Source organism: Cataglyphis hispanica, chromosome 4 (assembly GCF_021464435.1).
Source record: "Cataglyphis hispanica isolate Lineage 1 chromosome 4, ULB_Chis1_1.0, whole genome shotgun sequence".
Classification (NCBI taxonomy): domain Eukaryota; kingdom Metazoa; phylum Arthropoda; class Insecta; order Hymenoptera; family Formicidae; genus Cataglyphis; species Cataglyphis hispanica.
Genome location: NC_065957.1, coordinates 5,502,204 through 5,521,108, shown reverse-complemented (window position 1 = coordinate 5,521,108; position 18,905 = coordinate 5,502,204). Strand labels below are relative to the sequence as shown.

Below are 18,905 nucleotides of genomic sequence, written 5' to 3'. Positions count from 1 at the left end.
CTTTGATTACTAAGCATTATAATATTTACAATATCGAACATGCATTTATCTTCTAATTGCATATTTTAAATGAAATATTTATATATTAGTCTAGAATATAAGGACAATGTAATTTCAATAATTAGCATTATTAATACACGAAAAAATATTTGCAACTTTTTCTATTCCTCTCTCCTGTGTATTTATCTTTCAATGAAGAAAAAATAATGTATTTAAAATTTAAATTTATATAGACAATAACACAAACACATTTGTATGACACTGGGAAAGTGGAAAGTACTACATCTATGATCTCGAAGAAGAGACGCGAAATACATTGACATAAAGAAAATAATTGTTTTTTTTTTAAGTATATAATTATTTACAAGATATTTTTTTATAAAAATTATTTTCTTTTACATCAAATAAAATCTGGCCAATCATTGCCGATGTTTAGTTAGGCGCATATCGGTGAGCCACGCCTGGTAGTGTGCATGAGCATTCCGCCGTTGCACACACATATACACACATATATATATATATATATATATATATATATATATACACATATATATACATATATACATATATACATATTCATATACAGACACACGTCAGTGAGCCACGCGCCCGGTATTGTTGCGCCGCCGTAGCAGCGGAGCACTCTCGCATCTCGCACACTACCAGGCGCGCATTTCACTGATGTGCACTCTACTAAAAGTCGATGATGATAGGCTTCATTAAATAATACCTTCTTTATTAAGCGTTACATAAAAAAATAATACAGACCCTTTCTTTTCAGTTTGACCCAATTTATCTTTACATTTCGAGGGCATCAAAAATTACCAGATACCCTGTATAAAACGTTATTCATAATCTAATTAAAACAATTTAAAAAGTTAATCGTTAGTTCAAAATATTTAATACAATGTATTTTATATTCATTTTTCACAATCAGATAAATAATATTTGTACAACCAAAAAACGATTGATAATTGTCTCTTAAGTTGCTGCAACACTTCACTAATTGCGTTGCAGCGAACATGCTTATCAGCATATAGTACATATAGTGTGTAAAGTATGATTAAGAAAGTTTATCTAATCAATTAATACTTTTAGGTATTACAATTTGCAAAGTCATGTATTTAATATTTTGCATTTGAAATGAATCTTAATGATATAGTTTCCGCAATTCATCATGACTCATATTTTTGTTCGTTGCGGTGGCATTTATAATTTAATCTGACTTGAACCACAGCAGCCAGTATTCCTTCCACTCACATCGTTGCAAGTTGGTCGGCTGGAATAGCTACGGATGTGTCAGCTGCTGCAAATTACCAATTACATTACCATCGCATTCAAGTACGTTATATTCGTCGTTTATTTAGATATTGCTTGTCGCGTTAAGTGAAATATATATTTCAACTATCAAATAATAATATCTTGAAAGATAATTTTTTCTTTGCATTCTTTGTTGTGAAAGAGGTCTTCGTAATGTACGTATACTCCATTTTTCGAGAGAGAGAATGTCTTTAATTCTTGTATTTCACGATCAAATCTCTCTGCGACTTTGTTCACTTATGAATGAGAAAAATGTGATTTATCAATAGATAAGTTATCAAAAAAAGTCAAAAGACCATTCCCCTAATGTACAGTGTACACAAACGAAAAGATTATAAGCACTGACAGTGATAAATTATCTAATGAAGATAAGTCACATTTTTCTCGTTTATAAATGAAAGACGCAGAGAGATTTGATAGTGAAATACAAGAATTAAAGACATCAGTTTGATACATTGTGACTTATGGTGTGGTATTAGTTGGTTAGTAAATAATATTATTTATCACATCAAGCTGCTAGATACACATCTCGACAACATTTTCGTTCATTTCTGTAATATAATATATTAAAGTGAAAAAATGATTTCTTGTTTAATCTCGTTCGTTTGATTTCAAAGTGATAAGCCAAATTGAGCCAAATGCGTAAAATTTTTTTCTAATTGGAGTAGACAAGACACAAAGATAAGTATTTATGGAATGAGATAAAGTTACGTACTTATTACACTTATAAAATAAAATCTTATTCTTTATTTATTTTATTGCTTATTGCGTTGGTATTAATTGGTGAGTTTTAAATAAAAGAGAATTTATACATGACGGTCACATACATAATTTTAGCGCGCGACATTTAACGAAACTGTATCATTTTTTTCTCAACAATTTGGAAACATTTGCTTAACATCTTTTTTGAAAGAAAGTTTTTGCTATCTGTACTTTGATTTTTTATGCTTAATCATACATATCCATAAATTAGATAGATAAAAGAGATATCTATAGATATAAGATCTACGTATTGTATGTACACATACATATTTATATAAGTGATTCATTCGATCATTTTAATAAAATCTGATTAAAAAATTAATTTTTTTATAAATTTATATTTTGTTAAATATCAATTTAGCTTATTAAACATTTTTTATAAAATTTTTAATTTTATATTTAATGTTAATTTTATTTTTAAAACAAGCTTTTTTTGATGAAATATTATTTTTCCTTTTTTAGCAAACGTCGCTCGAGATAATTAATCAGCTGCAGAATAATGGAATCTTTTGAAATACTGTGTGGTGTTGCTGCCATACTTCTCGCTATTTATTATTATTTTACATCGACTTTCGATTTTTGGAAATCACGTGGTATTCAAGGTCCACAACCGATACCGGTTTTTGGAAATTTTAAAGATATTATGCTTAATAAAAAGGCAGCGGGTAATTATTTAATGGAAATATACAACGAGTTCAAAAATGAACCCATGATTGGAATATTCGCTAGGAAAACACCCGTTCTTATTGTAAGAGATCCAGAATTCATTAAGGATATTCTTATCAAAGATTTTACTAAGTTTGCCGACAGAGGAATTCCTCTTACTGAAAAAGTATGTACAAATAATTCAAATTATTATAATATTCAAATTTTATAATTAAATGTGTTTGTATACTTTGGTACGCTATTATATTTTTTCAATAACCATGATTATTAAAAATTGTGATATTACTTTGAAATAGTCTCGAGTTTCTTCTCAATCAAGTTGTTGTAATCTAACAAAATGTGTTCTTAAATTTAAACATGTATTCGATTATAATTATTCTTATTATTTATATTACAGGCTGATCCACTTTCGATACATCTTTTCGCTTTGGAGCCTAAAAGATGGCGACCTTTAAGAGTAAAGTTGTCGCCCGTTTTTACATCTGGTAAACTAAAGGAAATGTTCTCATTAATATCGGATTGCGCTGAGCATTTTGAACAATACATAGGAACATTAGTGAACAAAAACGAGCCTATAGAATGTCGTGAATTGACGGCTAAGTATACGACCGATGTAATCGGTACTTGCGCCTTCGGCATTGAGATGAACGCTTTGTCGGACGAAGACAGTGAATTTCGCAGAATGGGAAGAATGGTCTTTACACCAACTTGGAGAAATATTCTGCGAATGAGAGTGAGACAATCTCTGCCATGGCTCTATGAAATGTTCAGTTACTTCTTGCCACAAACGGAGGTCACCAAATTTTTCACACGTGTCGTCGTAGAAACCATGAATTATAGAGAAAAGAATCATATCATTAGGAACGATTTTATTGACATGCTGCGCGAATTGAAAAATAATCCAGATAAATTAGGCGATGTCAGTGAGTAACGACTGTGTTTGTTCTTATGAATATTTTGTGTAATGCAAGAATTTTATAAATGAAAAAGTTTACGAGTTTCTGCATACACGAAATAATAATGTACTGTATATTAATTGTTAAATAAATAGATTGTTTATAATTTTTAATATTTAACAAGAAATAGAATTACTCTTAAAAAGAAAATATCACATTTCAGAGATAACTGACAACTTGATAGCCTCTCAAGCATTCGTATTTTTTCTTGCTGGCTTTGAAACTTCATCGACGACCATGAGTAACGCTCTTTACGAGTTGGCATTAAATCAGGAAATACAAGACAAGTTACGTGAAGAAATTGATGAAGTGTACACTAAGCATGGTAACAATTTAACATATGAGAATATAAAAAAGATGAATTATTTGGACAAAGTTTTCAAAGGTACGTTATCCAAAAAAAAAAATTAATAAAAAAAAGTTGACTTTTTAGCATCATTAAAATTTTATTATCAAATTTTAATGTTAATTTTTAATAGATATACGTGCATTTTTACTTATATTAAACTTATATTTTACAAATAACTCTTCAAGTTTTCCTTATATTGTTTTTAATATACAGAGACTTTACGAAAATATCCGCCCGCCACAATTCTTATGAGACAATCTACATCAAGTTATACTTTTGATGGTATTACATTAAATATACCAAAAGATCAAAAGGTATGGATTCCAGTTCTCGCGATTCATCGAGATCCGGATATTTATCCGAAGCCAGATGTTTTCAATCCAGAAAGATTTACTGACGAAGCAGTAAAAGCCAGACACGCGATGCATTATTTACCTTTTGGTGATGGACCAAGAAATTGCATAGGTAAAGTGAAATATGTAGATTTATATTCACTTCCTTCAAATTTTCTTTAATTCCATTTTACTTTTACACGAAAAATTGTTTTATACAAGAAACTTTCCTTGTAATAATTTTTTTTATTTTTAGGTGCCCGCTTCGCTGTTTATCAGACAAAGATTGGTCTTATAAAGATACTACGAAATTATAAAGTCGAAACTTGTGATAAAACGCAAATACCTTACGTGATTGATCCTAAAGCATTTTTATTAGCACCAAAAGATGGAATACATTTGAGAATAATTAAAGTTAATCGGGCTTAGTTTAAGCTCTGATATTCCACTCAAGAAGCAAAAGTGAAAAAGATAAAAAAATTTATGAATTAAAATAATAATAACGATATACAAATATCATTGTATTGTAACATTTTATAACGATATAAATTAATTAACAATTTGTTTTAATTATTTTTAATTTGCGTTGTTGCTTGCATGATATAATAATAATTTAATATAATTTGTTTAATTTTAAATTTTAATTAGTGAAGACGATATTAAGTGGGAAAATTAGCGAATAAGAGTCAAGGCGCGATTATTGGTGCGCAAATTTTTTGTTTTAATTTTATTAACAAGTATGCATTAATTATGTTTTGATTTCTTTTTGTGATTCATAAATAATAATATATAAAAATTAAATTTGAAAATCAAAGTTAAAATCGATAAGGCATTAAAGAACGATGTTATCGATTAACTCGCACAGACTCATTATATGTATATCAGATTTTTATATATCATTGGGTAGCATATGCTTGTTACGAGTTGAAAACTAAGCAGCCATCTTTCATAAAGTAATATATGCTAATAGACCACAGACTTCTATACATATATTACTAGACTGCTAACTTCTTATATATAAGATGTTTCCATTTCTTATATGCGAAATAGTACATAAGCTAATCTTTTTTGCGCATGCTCTTTAATGATGCATGAACTATATATGCACATTTACACATACATATATATATATATATATATATATATATATATATATATATATATATATATCGAAAAACAGAAATCCATTAAAAAAATAAATAAATATAAATATAAATTTGCTATATTTATATAAGAAATCTAAATTATTCAACAATAATTAATTTAACATTAAATATATATTATAAAATTTTATTACAGATTTCTTTTGAATGATCAAAAGATACATGATAGTCTCACAACATATATAATTTTAACATATATTTTTACTTAATAATATTTTCTTAAAGAAAGGGATATTATTACCATTATTTTTATTTCTATTGTATGCTGCAGTGTTTTTGCACTTTGCAACAGCATATTTAAAATTTTTATATTTCTTCTATTATTATTTTTCAATAATTTTTTTATTTTGTTTTATGTTTTAGTGCACATTTTTCACTTGTTATTTACGTCTTCTATTTATAAAAGACAAAATTGTATATATTGTAATATACAAGTTATGTTTTAATTAAAGTGAATTTTATTGTACATGCAATACAAATTATTTTTAGCAGTAACACAGACGAGATATTATTAAAGACGAGTAATCTTGTGGGATTTAGTATAATTGGAAAAAAAAAATTAGATGTGCGTTATTTTAGTTTATTCAGTTATTGTTTTATAAAAAACGTATATATAATGTATATATAATGTATATATAATGTATATATAATGTATATATAATTCTTTTATGTAACTACTTTAAGAATAACAAAATAAACATTTTATTGTAAAATTATTTTATTTATCGACAATGCAAAGATTTAATTACCCACAGTAGTATGTAGCGAGTAATATGCTAAATTTTATAAGACCATCGGTCTTTAATTATGTCGTTGGTGTTTTTAATAATAAAACAATAAGTGGATAAACTAAAATAACCATATGAATTAAATGATTATCTTTAATGCAGTTAAACGATTGATAATATCAACATTCTTCAATTACCTACCATTTGATGGTCATAAAAATTTAAGATCTGTTCTTTATAATAATAATATCTCATCGGTGATAATAATAATATTTCTATAATATAGTACTGTAATTTCTAGGTTTTAACTATAAAAATTCAAATCAATATTTATTATTATTGCCATTTAAATTTACCAAAAGTGCATATTTTACTTTATAAAAAATGGCTGCCTTCAAATTGTAACATATTTTATGTGATTTTTTTTTTATTATACGCCATCCAATAATAAACAAAGATCAGTGCACAGACTTTATTCAGGAACTCGGGTTTGGTGAATAGATCGACAATTCGCGGTCCCCAGCGCTTTGCAGGCGGCCCATGTGTAGGCGCTTGTGTGGTGATTGCAGAGATCGCTATACTGTTAAATAATGCTAATTTATAATAAATGACTTATAAATATAATTAAATTATAGTATTATACATACAAATATACATATGTATGTGTGAGAGAATTATTGATTCGCGCAATCTAAGTATATAAAATACATAAGATATTTAAAGAATAAAGAATCGCGCAAAAGATTGTAAAATATAAAAATTCGATGTTTTCTATCAATACACTATTGTATTTTTTGTTTTTCGTATTATTTTTATGCAGCATTCTTCTCTTTTACAAAATTTTATCTTAAAAGCCACTGCTTAATTGCTCGGCATCAGTGAATTCCTTGAAACAGTCACGCGGAAACTCTTTTCCTCGTTCTTTTGAGCAAAAACGAGGGAGGTATAAAATACGGCTCTTTTATCTTTTAATACGTTCATCCACCGTCTATTGCAGGCGGCATTGCATTAATCTGCACATTTATTTTCATACACACGCTTTTTATAATCCATTATCGCGATTACTTCCTGTTCCATAAATATAAATTGCTATTTTATGCTGTTCCATAGAAGGTCAGAATTAAACAATATAATGTTTCGATATCTTTGAAATCATATGCGTGACAGATGATTTGATTGTACCGATATGTGTACTTTCGATACACTTTCCACGTACTTTCTGCTATCTGCATTCACGCTCTGATTAATTTCTTTAATATGTACGAGAATCAATTTGATAAGCAAAATATATTTTTTTATAATGTACTAATATTAGCAAATATTTACATAACATATGTAATTATGAAAAAATAAATATAATAATATAATAAGTATAACAAATACTTTATATATAATGTATAAGTATAATTATATTTCTACAGATAATATGTGCTACGTATATTTTATTGAATATTTATATAAATTAAGAATACAAATTTAATTATATCGTATCACAAATTTAGTTATATTATACAATTTATTTATATTTTCAGATAATCTTCTAAAAGTCAATTGCCATCAAATTTTAGAGAATATTGCGCGGAAATGAAGTTTTTGCTGCTACCAAGTAAACTGAGTTTCTAGCGCAGTCGTGAGCATCGCTTAACGCGGTTAAATACCTTTAAGTCATTTACATCGCTTATTAAGTCACGCAATCGAGCACGCCAGGCACGTACTTTTACACGCCGGATGCTGTGCCTTATCGATTGCTCCATACTAACTGGTAGCTCGGAATGCCGATGAATATAATTATCGTGCAATTACGACAAATTTGCTTAGCCATTATAATACATAAATGCGTAGGAAGACGAGAAGAGAAGAATAGACTTCTTTAAACTATTGTGTCTTCTATAAACTTTTTTCAACGAAATTCACGTTTTTCAACAGAGAATCACTCCCTGATTTTGTTTATGACTTTTCTCTACCAAATACGATCTATTATCTATTTCATCTCTTCTCGTTATCTCTGTGAATAATTTCTTGTGTTCTTCTATTTAATAGACTGCAAATGGCTGACAATGAGCAACATTTTTTCTCGATAATCCGTGCAAGACGCATTGATTATGTAATCAACACGGGGCACACTATGTTTAATTTCATTCCGAGGAGTACCGTTGATTCTGTTGGTTGCCTCTGTCGCTTAGGATTCTTTATTTCCTTGCACTATGAGTATATGTGCGTGCGCGTTTGCATATTTACGTGAAACGTGAATATATATGAGCGCTATAATGCAATGTAAAATGCGAAATTGGATTCAGGTTAGATTGCGGTCACTTTTTTTATGACAAATTTTCCTCACATGAATACCTTTTCGCATTTACAAAGTATTACTAAAGGAAGTTAGAAAGAAAGAAAATATTTCCTCCCATAAAAAAAAAAAGTTTTAATGTTGTACAGTATATCCATAAATTATACGATAATCAGCGAAAAAATGATTTTATCAGGATTTATCTAACACTTTGTATAATTTTATCTTAACAATACACAATAAAAGAAGTAAGTAGAGTAAAAGAAACTAAAAGTTTATACTAATAATTATTACAACTTGCTAATAAATATTAAGTTATATTCCGCAATGAAGACGTGTAAGGTACCGCGTTGCGAATAAGGTTGAGAATACCTGAACTAATGATCGTTTCGGTGCGAATTACTCTGCCGCGACGGGATCTGGACTGGACTTAATGCAGGCAGAACGGGACGGAGGATGGCGAAAGGATCGAAGCGAGACGCACGAGCGAATAGAGAAATCTCTTCTCGTGCAAGCGTAAGAGAGACGGACAGAGAAAGCGGGCGACGTTGAGGAATGTGTATAAAGTCCTCATTATGGATTACCTACATTACGTCGCGGCTCGCCCGTATTCTTGATGAGCCCGTTCTATCTCGCTTGCATTCCGAGCCATTGTATCCGCATCTTACCGGAATATGAATCATCCCGGTATCGAGGAAGTTCTCATCGCATCCTTGAGAAATTCGTAAGCGATGATGATCGCACGTGTGTGATGTAAGGAAAATAATTACTCATTGTTACCTAAAATGCCATTTTCAATGTTGATTCATCGCAGCAGCATATATGACAAAAGTTGGACTAAAAATAAACTATACTTATAAAGCTGCGTGTATTAAGTATAATTATACCAAATATAAAAAATGATTGATTTACAATTAATTTCATCAATTTTTTTCTCTCTTGTCAATCGTCGTTTCTACGATTAAAGTATACAACTCGAAATGTGCAAAAGGAAATATTTCAATATGTCAAAATGTCGTAACTGCGTGATTTCCCCATAAGTAGTTGATAAAGTGACTGTGACTGTGTTAAGGATGACATCTGAAAAATGGCAATCAGCCGTACAAGCCTTATCAGTGCATTAGCGACCGTTAGTGTTGATAATGATTAACGGAGATTTGTTAGATTTGTTTTTAATAAGATTGATCGCACCTCTTTTAAATGGCAAACGACATTTTTACACTTGTAAGTGTTATGCGACCTAATTACACGATTATGATAAAATCAAATATTAGCAATTAATATATAACCAAATAAATCACAGAATAAATATAAAAAAATATTATCAATAATAAAAAATCAGAAATAATTTTCAGATTAAAAATTATTTACAATTAAAAATTTTTTTTGTGATTATATACATATATAAACTGGATGAATGGATGATTCAGGATTCTCGTCTCCTACATGTTTCAAATAGTTCAATTTAGAATCTTTGGCTGGTTAAAATACAGCGCGAATCACTGCACGCACAATTTTCGTCAGGTGAGTTAATATTGACTTTGTAGAAATCTTGTGAGGCGATAATTAGCCGAGCGTATAGACGCAAATATGGGTTTAACAAGGTCATCGTTATTTCACGATTCTCTATATTCAATATATAAACACACTTAAGAAATATATGCCAAAATTTTTATTTCAGAAAAATTCTAGCGCTTCTGTTTGAAATATCCGCTTCCGGCTCGATTTTCTGTCCGTAGAGAAGAAACACGACCTGCCCCACCTGCTCTCTTCGGCCGCGACGAATAACACTTAGCTACAAGCGTTACGACAAAGAGCCAGGATTCGTCGTCTATATTTATCGGCGACGACGACGACGACGACGATGACGACGTCGGCGACGCGAAACGTCCGCATGCGGTGTAACCGCGCTTTTGGTACCGTTATACCCTCGGCGATTTCCTGCCGGTCGCGGACCGCGGCCTCCATCGGCCCTACCTCGTCCTCGTCGACTGTCCTCCGCATACTTATGGCGTCTCTTTTCGTCATTGTCACCTACTCCTCCCGGGGTGGACGTGCCCCAGCGCGCTACTGTACCGTAAACTCTTCTGCCCGCCGATTGAAAATTCAAAATGCGTCCACTGCGAACGACATGCAGGAATTCGTGACGCATTTCTTCGATATTATAGTAAATACCGATCGAAAATTTATCGCGTGATTTTATATTTGCTTTTATATTCGATTTTATAGTCGATTGCATCGCTCGAACTTTCGAAGCTTAAATTTATTTTATTGGAAACTTGAACTCCGAAAGTTTCTTGCAGAAACAACGTTGCTTATATCGCATTTTACGATATATCACGAATATTGCCAGCTAAATGATTGGATGCAATAATGCGTTATATGTATAGTACACTGTCGCTGAATAATATTAGCAAATATTTTCAAAAGATGCAACGTTTCGTAAGAATAACACGAGGAAGCTACATGATTACTATTCCGCAATTGCTCGTGTAACGTTCAAGTTCAAGGCAAGGAAAATGTACATAATTCATGTATTACAAGCACGCCCGTTTATTGTAAGTATTGATTTGACGCATTTTCATTTTCCTGCGCTTTGCTGAATTTTTCCGCACTTTCTTCAAACAATTTTACATCATATTTAGTGAAACGTGAGATTACTGAAATTCCTTTTCTCTCTCTTTTCATTTTTCTGTAATAATTATTTTCTCTTTATAAAAAGAATTTCAATCAAATTTTTCATATAAAAAAGAAGCTAAATTTATTAGGAAAAATCTCAAATTATCTCTTTTCTAGAAGACACGACTCACAATTTTGAGAAAAAATTGCTTTTAGATTTCTCGCTGTACAACTGGAAACTCGCAGAAAGAGAGTGATACACTCGATAATATCTGTAATGATCGCTTCAATCGGCCGCATGTGGAATGCAGCTATGCATCTCATTCGCCGTTCGATGTGTTCCTCGGTGAAACCGGCGTGCCGGCGCGTATACATGCGAGCGTGTACCAACGGATAAAGAGGTCGTCGTAAATGCTCCGACGTTAATTCGCCGCGAGTTTTGTAGGACACGGGCGAGGCGAGCCTCGAGGAAGGGGACCCGCGCTCATACCGAGGCGAGTTTATACAACTACACCTGTGCGTCAACAGAGTTTAAACGCACGTCGAACGGTTTCTCGCCGCTACGGTCGACGCCCTGCCAAACTTCCTAATCGTCCTATCTACGATATTTCGCAAAATTATTGCACGATTAAATCGACAAACGCAGATGGTTTAAGTGCAAACTCCAATTATAAGACTCAGAATTTTAAGAATTGTTGACTTGCTATGGGGTTTATTCTTATCAATGACAATTTTACTTTTTATTTTTATTTATTTATTAATTAATTATTTATTTATTTATTATTTATTTATTTATTTAATTGCGACTGTTAAATTTTTTAATACTATAAAAAACTTTAATATTATGTAATATTATTAAATTTATTAATTATATTTTGAGCTGAGAAAGGTCTCAAAAAAGACCGAAACATTCGCGAATATTATTTTTATATATAATTTATATTTTCAATAAATTTAATTTAGCAATTAGGAACCAGCGCCCTAAATACTGCGCTGGTTCTAATTGCCTATCATAATTACGTTTTTGTTGGTTAATATTTTGAAGATTAACTAATCAATTTGTTGTTCAATTATAAAATTATAGGATATAATTATGTTTATCTCGGGAACATAAACCAATTCAATTTGATTCAATGATGGCGTATTTGTATTAACTTATAGATTAGTTCAAATTGACAAAGTTTGGTCAGACTAGTAGAGTGTCTATTTTATATCAAATCAAAATATTATTTTATTAGTTTTAATATCTTTGTTTTAAAAAGTTTTTACTAAATTTTTTTAAATAAAGAATATTTAAATAGAATATTATCAAAGGATAGTAGGTATTGAATTTGGTGGGAATCAATGAAAGAGTTCATTTTTTATAAAATTTTGAATTTTTTGAGAAATGTTTGTACACGCTGTGCATAAACTTTCATAAATTTTGAGATATCTTTCTCAATGAGGAAGCCTAAAATTGCAAAGCCTGCTTGTTTTAAGAAGCTCAAGCTTTGAGTAAAATAAAATGATGAAGAAGCAATGTACAAGTTTCTAATTTGTACAGTTTTTATCTTGTTTATACCTCTAAAGAGAGACGTGCTTCGTGCAGGGAAACTGATGAAAAAGATAAAGTTAATATATTTTATCTATGCAGGCGCGAATATAATCGAACGGTTCTTTGCCCGGGTCAATGTCTTTTGTCATGAGCGCTTGACGGTATTTCTCTCTCGATGTACCGATACGGCCAAATGCTACTTGATAATATACATCGCAATTTAAATGCACATCACATCGTAAGCTTCCGGGATAACATTACAAAATATATATGATCGGAATTATTATGCTATCGACATTGAACTGGCACTGAACTTTGACGAATCGTATCTTGCTAATGAAGCTCGTAACTTTGTGTTCTCGCGCGAGCGAGTGCGCAACTATCCGATCATGCGAGTATCGCTCTTGAAAGAAAGTCGAGAAAGTGTATAATTGACAGTGCCTCATATTGAAAGTCGCGCGCATTGATAACTGAACAAACGACGACAATCGCGGCGCGATGGAAATTACATTATAAGTTGCCAAGAATGTATTTTAACAAGTTGCACATTTATTTCTACTTTGTTCGCGAGTTGCATTCGCATCCACATACTTCTGCTGAAAGTAAAATAATTCGCAATAATTATTTCCTCCAATTAAATGATCCATCGTATATGCAATACAATTCAGTGTCAAAACTCACCAAATCTTTTTAATATCTATAAATTTACCTTGATTCGTCGCAACTTACATTACAGATGTTCCGTGTCTTTTTTCTACGCGAATAAAAACGAAAACGTAGAACGAACAATGACGGAGCATTACTTGAAAGCAAACCAGTGCAAATCGACGCGGCTCCCTCAGATTGTGTTTTCTGGCTTCGTGAGCAACTTAAGGATGATGATTCCGTTTTATTTATAAACAGCCGCGCGAATAAGATTCGCTCGCGTGCGCCCAGAGAGTTGCCGGGTTGAACGCCTCCAAGTGCAGCAGACCCGATAAAACGCTAACGGAGCGCACTTATCACCATGCGCTTCCTTATCGTAAAATTGTCGACCGTTGACCGTCCGACTTTCCGTCCGATTGTCTTTAATGCGCTTTGGACTGCATGTTAATTAAGAGTTGAAAATAATAAATTGCAACGGATCTCGCGTCGCGCACGACGACGGGCGATGCGCTTCTTGCATAACTCCCGGCGTCGCAGTCACGCTTGGTAAAAAGTGTTACGTCCGTTGTAATTAGAACGAGTAGAAAAAAAGGTGACACCTGAACCTCGACGAAGGCAATTAGACGATTGTGCATCGAGAATAATATAGACGTCGGCTTAACAATTATGCCTGCGCAATTTTTTTTTTTTTTTTTATTAAGAATTTATCTAGAAAGATTTGATATAAAAATTGTCCGATAATGATAATTTATATTTACATTTTTTTTCAATAAATGATCTAAAGAAATAAATAGTCGAATAAAATAAATAAAGTACATACTTCCTTGAAATACATATAAAAATTTGATCTCTATAAAAGTTTAATGTAAATATCTTCACGTTAGTCATTGTGGTCGGATTTCTTCTGTTTACGAGTGTACGATAAATGATGCGAATCGCATCTCTTAGTTTCTAATTATCGATATAAAAAAGAGCAGATCTCTCTTTGAATTAGCGGGGCGAAATTTTAGATATATCAGATATATCGACGTACGTAAACCGTGCAATAGAATACGGTCTCGATAAAACATACCGCGTCGTCGCATCCAGCGTTTCGCTCAATTACAACTTTCATTCAAGGTATACGCAAGAAAAAGAAATCCGCATCGCCCCGGTCGTCGTACCCGGCATGGCGTGACTCTGAGCTGATGTGGCTCGACGACCTTTCCTGCGTAAGCATCGATGTCTCTTTTCGCGAAAAACGCCTACTTGCTGCAACCGCGCGCCTACTTAATCCGTTGGCGTGCCAGGCTGTGGCTATTTTAACATTTGTGTCAACACAAAAGAGAATAAAGAATCAGCTAATAACTATTACTATAGGGAACTAGCAAAATTATTTATACGTAATTTTCTTTCTTAAAATCGTAAATATATTTACTTTATCATAATTTCATAATAAATCTGCTATGTAACTGAGATATTTTTACTATTGTATATAAAAAATATTGTTAATTTTTTTATAAGTTTAATAATACTTTACTGAAAAGAAAAGTTTTTGTAAGAATAAAGGAACTACAAGTTTTTTCCACGACAATAGAACTTATTACTCTGGTGAGATAAAAGATTTCTACCCGCAAACAATTTCTGCATCATAAAAAAGATATTGTAACTCGTGGTTTTTTACGATATTTTTTTAATTGTTTGTAACAACCTTCCGAGATATACATACCTACCTACTCTCGGTAATGCGAACCTCTTGGGCTGATTTAGCTCGACGCGATCAACTCGAATTCCACCGGCTATTCCGCCTTCGTGCTACGTTCACGGCTGTTTGCTCAAATAGAAAGGCAACCTCTTTGGTTCCCTACCCTTCTGCAAGAATGAAATTAACATCAACAAACGGAGATAACACATCCACCAGAATAAGATATTGTCCTTCAATGGGCATTCGTATAAATTGACTTGAGACGCTATCTTTAAGCAGGACAAAAGTCAATTTAAGTATGTCGCATGTTTAAAAATAAGTTTAACCTTTTTAGGGTCAAAAATATTTTAAAATTATAAATTGCCATATATAAAAAGTAAGATTTGGGCGTCAAGACTTTTCGATCTTTGTTAGTAAAGTTCTTTGGGATAAATCTCCTAGCACGCTAAATTTGCATTTTTTCTTTCTCTCTCTCTCTCTTTTTCTTCACCTCACTTTGCGTTCTGACGTCATTTTGCAGCAATCCGGCTGCCACGTGACAGGTATTTAAATGTACCGTACAGCTACCCCCCCAAGTCCTGCCATGCAATAAACAATACAAAAGAGCGATGCCATACTGGGCCTTCTTCAGCATCGCGACGAGATCGGAGTGTCTCCTCCACCTTTCCTGCCTACGTTCACGGCTGCCTCCTTTTCTCTCCCTTGATTGTCACGGGAAAGGGAAGAAGGCACTCTTTCTCAGGTAACGCGCGCCGTTCACCTGAGCGAAGAGAGAGAGAGCCCCAGTTGTCTTCAGTCTCGTAGCGGCGGGCCGGAGGGAAGGAGCTACGTGACCCTGAGAAGACAGTTGTCGGATTTTTGTTCCGTTCTCTGCATCGCTCCAATCTTTCTCTCGCGTTATTCTTTATTTGTCATTTTATTTGATGCGAAACGGCGAAATTGATTTCCTTTACAATATCTTCCGGCCTCGTAAACGCGTATCGCTATCAGCGGCCACTCGCCCACGCGTGTGAGTTTCGTTCCGTTCTGGTGTAGTGAATACTCATCGGCGGATTTTCGTAGACGGACCTTCAGTGGTGTACATGTACCCCGGGACTAGAATTTCGTCGTAGAACGTAGGAGAAACAAACGTAAGTCTCTCATTCTCGTGAGAAATACACCGGTGTGCCGTGACGATTGTCGGAACTGTATTCGATGCGTGAGGTTGATTTTGCGTGAGCGTGTTTTTCTTCGCAAAGAGGCAAGCGCTGCAGGATTATTTATATTCAGAAAAAATTCTTGAATAAATAGGGGATCAAATGTGAACTGAATTTCACAGTATGCGATTGATTTAATTTAATAAAAAAACTTTAACGGCAAGACAAAAATTCCGTAAAATTAAAATAAACTCCTTAAAATTAAAACGGAATCTATTAATGCTCACAGATGCATTATTTATATTCTAGTTTGAAAGATAGAAAAAATATTTTCTGACAATTGGAAACGTAAAATGCAAACGTGTTTCACTGTATAGACATGGCGGTATTATATACTATATTTGTGATGAATGCATTGTGCAAGGCACGGACGTGCGATTACATGTATAGAAATCTTTTATGTGTTGAAATTTGCGAGGCGCGATCAAACATCTGCGATCTTAAAAAACGCCAGAACAAGATGATTCGCGTTCAATTAAAAGCGTCCGATGAGAAGAAATGAAGCTTATTCTCTAAGATTGAATCTCAATAAAAATATTTTACAATTGAAAGGTTTAATCAAATGATTACAATCAAAACAAGAACGGTTATCAATCATTCCACCAAGAAACTATGTACATAATAAAACCTTACCTTTTTTTATTTCTATTATTAATGACATAGATTCTCTCTATGAAAAATCCTTGTCTTGCAGTATCTTGCAATATAAAAAACATGTGAATCAAAATAGTAACAGGAAACTGTGCTAATTCCCGAGAGATTTATTCTCAAATAAGAACAGAAGATTCTACTCTAGAAAATTTTCCTTATATGAATCTTATTATATGTGAATGAAGTGTGAGACTTATTGTTACACACAGTTGTGTAATTAATTTCTCTAGGCGTGCGGGCGTAATTAATCTCTCGCAACAATGTAACATTAAGTTTTACAGCAAGATCTATTTCGAAAATTGTAAATGTCTATTCATATCCAGTTGCAATTTCTAGGAATCTAAATTCGAAATCCTTTATCTACGTTGTTTACGAAATAATAATAGTGAATAGCGAAATATAAGAAGATTATAAAATCCATTTTTTACGGAGATGTACTGGGAACTTTTGCTTCACATCCCATTACCTTTTCCGATACTTTGTTTGGATCCGAGTTAGTTCTTGCATCGCAATTCGTGGATTTTCCTCTCCACTTGGTGTGGTCGTCGCTACTGGCTTGACTCTGCATGTAGCATAAATTTACATCGTAGATGAAAGAAAACCTTAGAAATATGTGCGCGTATGTAGAAGAGAAAGTTTCTTGGAAGATGGATTTTCGCGTTTTTCGCTTTATGTTCGTAAAATACTAATGTTGAAACAAACGAAATTGCGAGTTGCGTGTGTACTTGCGAGTGATTTAAGAAAATTTTTATTCCCATGCACGATACAATAATTTTGTGGCATCGCAATTGCAAATTTTATCCTGAATGCTCCCTGCTTTGTTAAGTCGACAAAAAGCGAAAAGCAATGGTCGAATTTCTTCACTCTCCTCTTTTTAAAATTTTTTTGCAACTGGTCGAATTAAAATGAATAAATTTTCTATGTACAGAAAAAGAATAATTTTTTATTTGATTTGTTAAAATATAACGTGAAACGGAAATATAAAATGCTAGAAAACTACATGACTACATATTATAGCTTTATAAATATTTCCATTGCTGCAAAATTGCAATTGCTTTTAGGATTTAATTTGCTCCTTTATGAAATAATGCGGAATAATCTTGCGATTAATGATGCATTTTATTACATATATATACAAATGATATATAGCAATTTCTTCCATTATAAAACATAAATTTGTCATTTTTTAGAAACTTTAGAAAGTTTGTTTGCTGAATTTTAATTATAAAACAAAAGTTAAAAAAATTTGTTATATTCCAATGACCTAAAATTCTTTTATCAAGGATTAATATCTCCGCATTATAGCGGTAGAGAGAACATAAGCCAGCCTTGTAGCTCTTAACTTGGAAAGGTGGGTAGGTAGGTAGGTAGCTAGCTAGGTAGGTAGGTAGATAGGCATGTACACAAGTATATGGATACTTTAGCTTTAGCGGATAGATAACTTTTCAAACGTGATGTACCAGGTATTTTGATTCCATGTCTTGAGTATTAAGAATGTTATTCAATATTTTCTTCAATCCTTGTATTATTTTAAAATGTGCGCGTAAGCTAAAATTCATTTTGCACACACAATTTTAATTTCACCGATCCCATTAATAATATCTTACAAGTAAACATGTTTATATTTTTTTATTAATATCTAAATAGAGCGTAAAATTTTTAGAAACACACACACACAATGAAACAGAATTTTGAAAACGACAAGATGCGTTTGTTAGAATATATTTTTATAAATTTTTACATTCATTTTATTAATATTTTAATTCGATGTAAGAGTGATTGTTGCAGTCAAATTCTTGCTACGTCTCGCTTGACTTCGCGGCTTAATGATAAATTTACTGAAGCTATGACGCTACTTGCTAAAATACCGTTAACCGCCGTCGGCGAAGAAAAGAAGAGCATTTCGTTGCCATGAGAAATTCCAGTCACATAAGAGACTTCGATAAAAGTCTCAAAAATTCGCTTCGATCGACAGGCATTCTCATCAGAATTGTCAATTGACATTATCATTTT

General features: G+C 32.3%; 2 protein-coding genes across 4 annotated transcripts in view; both read left to right on the top strand.

Moving 5' to 3' along the window:
- Positions 1-1,186: 1,186 nt before the first annotated feature.
- LOC126848558 (cytochrome P450 6a8-like) lies at positions 1,187-4,965 on the top strand. 3 transcript variants are annotated; one of them, XM_050589529.1, is made up of 6 exons: positions 1,187-1,341; positions 2,545-2,914; positions 3,146-3,671; positions 3,868-4,089; positions 4,267-4,518; positions 4,642-4,965. In XM_050589529.1, exons 2-6 carry the CDS (start codon positions 2,582-2,584, stop codon positions 4,812-4,814), a joined length of 1,506 nt encoding a protein of 501 aa, XP_050445486.1. In that variant the 5' UTR covers positions 1,187-1,341; positions 2,545-2,581; the 3' UTR covers positions 4,815-4,965. The 3 variants fall into 3 exon arrangements, with proteins under 3 accessions (XP_050445486.1, XP_050445487.1, XP_050445488.1); XM_050589530.1 differs by lacking the exon at positions 1,187-1,341 and adding an exon at positions 1,714-1,802; XM_050589531.1 differs by lacking the exon at positions 1,187-1,341 and adding an exon at positions 1,764-1,787.
- Positions 4,966-15,833: 10,868 nt separating this feature from the next.
- The window catches only part of LOC126848550 (sushi, von Willebrand factor type A, EGF and pentraxin domain-containing protein 1), a 36,185-nt gene continuing 33,113 nt past the window's right edge, over positions 15,834-18,905 (top strand). Inside the window, exon 1 of the mRNA XM_050589514.1 lies at positions 15,834-16,175. The gene's annotated coding sequence lies outside the window, so the exon portion shown is untranslated. The remainder of the gene's footprint in view (positions 16,176-18,905) is intronic.